Source organism: Scyliorhinus canicula, chromosome 11 (genome assembly GCF_902713615.1).
Source record: "Scyliorhinus canicula chromosome 11, sScyCan1.1, whole genome shotgun sequence".
NCBI classification, from domain to species: Eukaryota; Metazoa; Chordata; class Chondrichthyes; order Carcharhiniformes; family Scyliorhinidae; genus Scyliorhinus; species Scyliorhinus canicula.
The window spans coordinates 166479389-166485388 of NC_052156.1; the positions used below are offsets into that span (position 1 = coordinate 166479389).

At 47.7% G+C, this 6000-nt stretch overlaps 1 protein-coding gene across 1 annotated transcript in view; it reads left to right on the forward strand.

The window, feature by feature from the left end:
* Positions 1–6000, forward strand: part of elapor2b (endosome-lysosome associated apoptosis and autophagy regulator family member 2b) — a 126745-nt gene that overhangs the window by 107801 nt on the left and 12944 nt on the right. The window contains exon 19 of the mRNA XM_038811973.1: positions 5707–5833. Within this exon, the coding sequence (XP_038667901.1) occupies positions 5707–5833 (127 nt within the window). The remainder of the gene's footprint in view (positions 1–5706; positions 5834–6000) is intronic.

The window sequence follows — 6000 nt, forward strand, 5'->3', positions numbered from 1 at the left end:
ATCGGTGGGCACCGATCGCGGGCCAGTCGCCTCCCGAGCACGGCCGTGGTGCTCACTCCCCTCTCCGCCCCCCACAAGCTTCAAACGGGCCTTTGGCGTCCATGTTCACGAAGGCAGCGACCAGGTGTGGTTGCCGCCATCATGAAACGGTCGCGAACGGCAGGCCGCTCGGCCCATCCGGGTCAGAGAATCGCCGGTCGCCGTGAAAAACATCGAGCGGCGATTCTTCTGATCGGGGGGTGGGAGAATCGCGGGGGATGCCAATGGGGCGTGAAATGAGTCGCCCGGCGTGGGGCACGGAGAATCGCGCCCGTGATGCCCGGAACTGGGAACAGCACTCCGGTTGAGGATCTTTAAATACTAAAGTTGCTTAAATATTTTAAAATATCATTCAGATTCTCGTTGAAGTATTATTTATTAATGAATGAATAGATGTGAGGCTGAGGAGAATAGTCCTTCTTACCGAATTCTTACTGTTATTCTGCTGGTCAGTGAGTACAGAGAGGTTTTATTCCTGTCACCCTGACGGTGAGTATCATTTTTGACTAACGATTGCTTTACGGGCCGGTCTACCTGGTATTTTTATTTGTCTTCTGTTGTTTGAGAGCATAATCCAAAAATGATGTAATCTTGAAATTGATAGCCTTGCAAATTTTTTGAATTCTGTGATATAACTTACTATCTCTATGAATTCAAACAATACAGCACAGGAACAGGCCCTTCAGCCCTTCAAGCCTGTACCGATCATGATACCAACCTTGGCCAAAACCCTCAGCACTTCCTAGTGCCGTATCCCTCTACCCATCTTATTCATATTTTTGTCGAGATGTCTTTTTAACGGCGTTGTGTATCTGCTTCCACAGCCTCCCTTGGCAATGCGTTCCAGGCACTCACCACCTTCTGTGTAAAAAAAAAAAACCTGCCTCACACGTCTCCTCTAAACTTTGGCCACGGATCTTAAACCTGAGCTCCCTGGTGACTGACCCCTCCACCCTGGGAAAAAGTGTCTGCCTATCCACTCTATCCATGCCCCTCATAATCTTGTAGACCTCGATCAGGTCACATCTCAACTTCCATCTTTCAAATGAAAACAGTCTGAGTCTATTAAGCCTCTCCACATAACACCCTCCAGACCAGGCAACATCCTGGTAAACCTCCTCCAAAGCCTCCACATCCTTCTGGTAGTGTGGCGACCAGAATTCTGCGCAATATTCCAAATGCGGCCGTACCAAGGTTGTATACAACTGTACCACTGCCTCAAAATGTGTGAGCTTAGGTAAGTGCAAACATTGAATTCTGAAAACACGGATGTTCATATCCACATTTCAGAAACTTTCTAAATTGTTATATTTTAGAGGTAAAGGTATTAAGTGATGTGGGGTGTGTGCCATTAGGTTACAGATCAGTCATGGTCCCATTGAAGGGTGGCGTTGGAACAAGTTTCAGAGGCTAAACTACCTCCTCCTGCTCCTATATTTCATTTTTATGTACGATTGGTTTATTTCACCCTGGTCAACATCAGGGCTTTTAGCCTGTGAAATAACATATATACGAACTCAAAGTTGAGTTGTTTCGAACAAAGTGACACATTGCTTTCGAAGCTGCACCCCCCCCCCCCCCAACTGAGACAAACCCTCTTTATAAATCTATGATGTGGAGATGCTGGCGTTGGACTGGGGTGGGCACAGTAAGAAGTCTTACAACACCAGGTTAAAGTCCAACAGGTTTGTCTCAAATCACTCATTTTATAAATCTATGTTAGGAAGAAACTGTACATTTCCCAGACTGAGTACAGTTCCTTCAGATTAAAAGATGCCAAAGTACATTTAGGTGGAAAATCAAAAGATGTAGGGTCAAAATGATACATTTTGCGATGGGATTGAGGAGGCGAATATCTGGTGGTATGTTTCCCTGGAAAATGTAAAAGTTTTACATTTAAGGATTCTTTACTTTAACTTATTTCAAAGTTTTTTCCTTCAGAATTAATATTTTTTTTAACTTTTAAAGAAAAGAAAATCATTTGAATGTTCAACAGTCCAGCCAAGTCACTCTGTAAACATAGAACATAGAACAGTACAGAACAGGCCCTTCGGCCCTCAATGTTGCGCCGAGCCATGATCACCCTACTCAAACCACGTATCCACCCTATACCCGTAACCCAACAACCCCCCCCTTGACCTTACTTTTATTAGGACACTACGGGCAATTTAGCATGGCCAATCCACCTAACCCACACATCTTTGGACTGTGGGAGGAAACCGGAGCACCCGGAGGAAACCCACGCACACAGGGGGAGGACGTGCAGACTCCACACAGACAGTGACCCAACCGGGAATCGAACCTGGGACCCTGGAGCTGTGAAGCATTTATGCTAACCACCATGCTACCCTGCTGCCCAATGTAAACAAACTCAGCAATAGCTCTTTCACATCCATCCTCTCTCTATTTCAGTTCAGTCATTCCACTTTGCCTCATCTCAATTCACAACACCAATCAGCATTCTCCCCATACCGTACACAGAGACACATCCAGATCATTGCCATCTTAAACAACCATACTCTCCTCCTACAACTCTCTCAGGCCAAGTTCACACTCTTCTCACTCTCTCCTCTCCAGCTCAAGTAAATCTTCTTTAACCCTCCTACAAGTTATAGTTCCTTTCCGCCTCCCCCCATCCTGGAGGCACATTTACTCAGTGAGGCTCTGTGCTCAGCTTCATTTGGGGTGAGCCCCCAACCCCTCAACACTCACCCACTCACCACTCTCTCTCTCTCTCTTTCTCCCCCCCCCCCAGCTCACATTTTCTCTCTCTCTTCCAACTGCACGAACACTCTCTCTCTCTCGCACTCTCTCTCTTTCCCTCTCTCTCTCTTCCTTCCCTCTCACACACTCTCTCTCTCTCTCTCCCCCCCCCCCCCCCCCCCCCCAGTGGAAGTCACCACTGTTGTATTATGTTGTATATATGGGTATTACGGTAAGGCCCCTATACTACAGGTATGGGGATAGATCCCTGCCTGCTGGCTCCGCCCAGTAGGCGGAGTATAAATGTGTGTACTCGCCGAACAGCAGCCATTTCATCAGCTGCTGTAGGAGGCCACACATCTCTGTAATAAAGCCTCGATTACTCTCTACTCTCGTCTCGTCATAATTGATAGTGCATCAGCCCTACCTCTCATACACAAGCCTCTCCCCCACATTTGCCACCCGCCCCCAACTCTCGCCCTCATTCTCTCTCCTCCGCATCCTCACCACCAGTGATGTAGTGGGAAATGAAGGAGTTCTACAAAAATCTGTTGGCCATATCATTTCTCAATCGTCTATTATGTTGCTTCCCCCTGTATTAATCATTTGAATCCCGAAACATCATTAACTATGCTTTTTTAAATATATATATTTTTATTGACGTTTTTCCATTTTAACAAATAATGCACCAAAACCTCAGGATTGGTACAGCAGAGGGAAAATGCCTCAGCAACACATAAATACAGTCTTGCTGCTTATGCTGTTTGACACACAAGTACTCCTGTGCTGTAACTTCACCAGGTCGACACCTCATTTTTTGGTATCCTTGGTTGCTCCTGGCATGCTCTCCTGCACTCTTCATTGAACCAGGGTTGATCCCCTGGCTGGGTGGTAATGGTAGAGTGGGGGATATGCTGGGCCATGAGGTTGCAGATTGTGGCTGAATACAATTCTGCTGCTGCTAATGGCCCTACAGAGCCTCATAGGATGCCCAGTCTTGAGTTGCTGGATCTGTTCAAAGTCTATCCCATTTAGAACGGTGGAAGTGCCACACAACACGATGGAGGGTATCCTCAATGTGAAGACGGGACTCTGTCTCCACAAGGACTGTGCGGTGTGCGGACTGTGAGGTGGGGACTGTGTGCTGGTCATTCCTACCGATACTGTCATGGACAGATACATCTGCAGCAGGCAGGTTGGTGAGGATGAGGTCAAGTATGTTTTTCCCTCTTGTTGGTTCCCTCACCCCTCCTGCAGTCCCAGTCCAGCAGCTTTGTCCTTTAGGACCCGGCCAGCTCGGTCTGTGGTGGTACTACCCAGCCACTCTTGGTGACAGACATTGATGTCCCCCACGTACAGCAATTCTGGGCCCTTGCCACCCTCAGTGCTTCCTCCAAGTGGTGTGGCTGGTATGTGATAATTAACAGGAGGTTTCCTTGCCCATGTTTAACTTGATAATTATATTGTTAAATGAAATTGGGGCCTGCATCAACTTGTTACTTACCCAAGGAAGGAAAGGAAATCCCAGAATGATCAGAACACCAGGATTGGCCAGAGAATGGCAGAGAAGGTCCAGTACCTGACACCATTCCAAACATTATACCAGGGGTAGAGCAGCATAGCTTCACCAGAGACAGTGCACCGTCTCCCCAGGAGAGCCCCGGCTTCGAGAAGGAGGCAATCAGGAAGTCACTATATAAGGCCACTTGGAGGAGGTTTCCCATCTCCGATACTCAGTCTACCCTCGAGCCAAAGAAAGACTCCCAACAACACAGAACCACAGCTCTCCACGTCTTACTTAAAGTTCCCTCGTGGAACCCTATCTCGAGAGGGGGAGCAGACCAGGAGGCCACCGAAAGTGGACAGCTCGGGGAAGGGAAAGCAACTCCACCACCCAACTGACCCTCCACCCGACCCAGGTAAACACAGTTACTCCCACCATAACCCACCCGATCAAGTGACCACTGTCACTACCCACTCAGCCAAGTGAATATTGAAGAAGTTAAGTCAAATGATTTTGGAATCCCAGTGTGTTTCATTGTAAATCCTTTCTCTGTCTGTCTCTGTCTTTGTCTGTCTGTATCTCTCTCTCTCTCTCTGTCTCGCTCTCTCTCTCCCTCCTCCCCCTCCCCCAGCTATACACATTCTTGTTGCACTCTTCCTTATGATCAAAAATGTGAGCCCAGGTTCTGTTCAATTCGCTCTGAGCTTCATTGCCACCGATTTCCTCCTCCCCTCTTCTTTCTATTAACCCCTTGGGATTCCTTGTTTCACTAAACTCCAGCTGCACTCTGTTGCAGAAAGAGAGCTCTCCGTATAGCATTGGACTTCGGGGGAAAGATGCTGATCTGCTCTGATATTGTCAACGTACTGACTGACCCAGAACCGTTTGTGCAATAGCTGCCCGCTGGAATGTGTGAATTGAAGAGCTACAAGCCAGAAGTGCTGCGCCAGATAGAGTGAAACTGTTTCCCAGTCATGTGCCCTACCCCAAACCTTGATAGTAGACCATTTGAGGGATTTAATTTTCCAGTCCTAAAGGTTGGATTTATTATTATTTTTAAAGCCCTCGCATCTCTCATTGTAACAGTGTGATTTACTTTGCCAAAGATTCTGGGTGCGATTTTCCACCCCTACCCTAGGGCAGCAGAGATGGTCCGCCATTGGCTGGCGGCTGGACCTTCCGGTCCCACAGCGGTCAAGGGGGCTCCGTTGTTGGCATCCTCTTCGGCCAGGGAACCCGCAGCGGGGGGGGGGGGGGGGGGGGGGGGAGGGAGGGTATCACTGTAGGTGGGACTGAAAGATCTCGCCAGCGGGAGCGATTGGAAAATCCCACCTTCTGTTTTATAAATGCTGGTTGGAGACATTCCGTACATACGAAGGTTTTCAAGTAAGTGTAAAGTGCTGCAGCTTTCCTTATTGTCGGCGCTGCTCTGTGTGACTGACACTTCCTTTCTACACCAGTGGCTGTCCAGGTGGTACTTGTGATGGATGCACATTCCTCTTCCTGTGGGAGAGCATGGAAGCCTGTCCACTGTGTACGACAGACGATTACCATGAAATTGACGGAGCTTGCAAAAGTGGTCTCCAGGTAGGAGTCAACTAAATGCTAAATCATTCATGAACTGTAATTGGGCAGAGTTTAATGTTTGTATGCTGTGGTAATTCCACAAATATTTTCTTATTACTTTATTGAACAGTCTCGAAACGATTGATTAAACTGTCCGATTAACACTTAGCTTGCAATTTAGGTCTGAA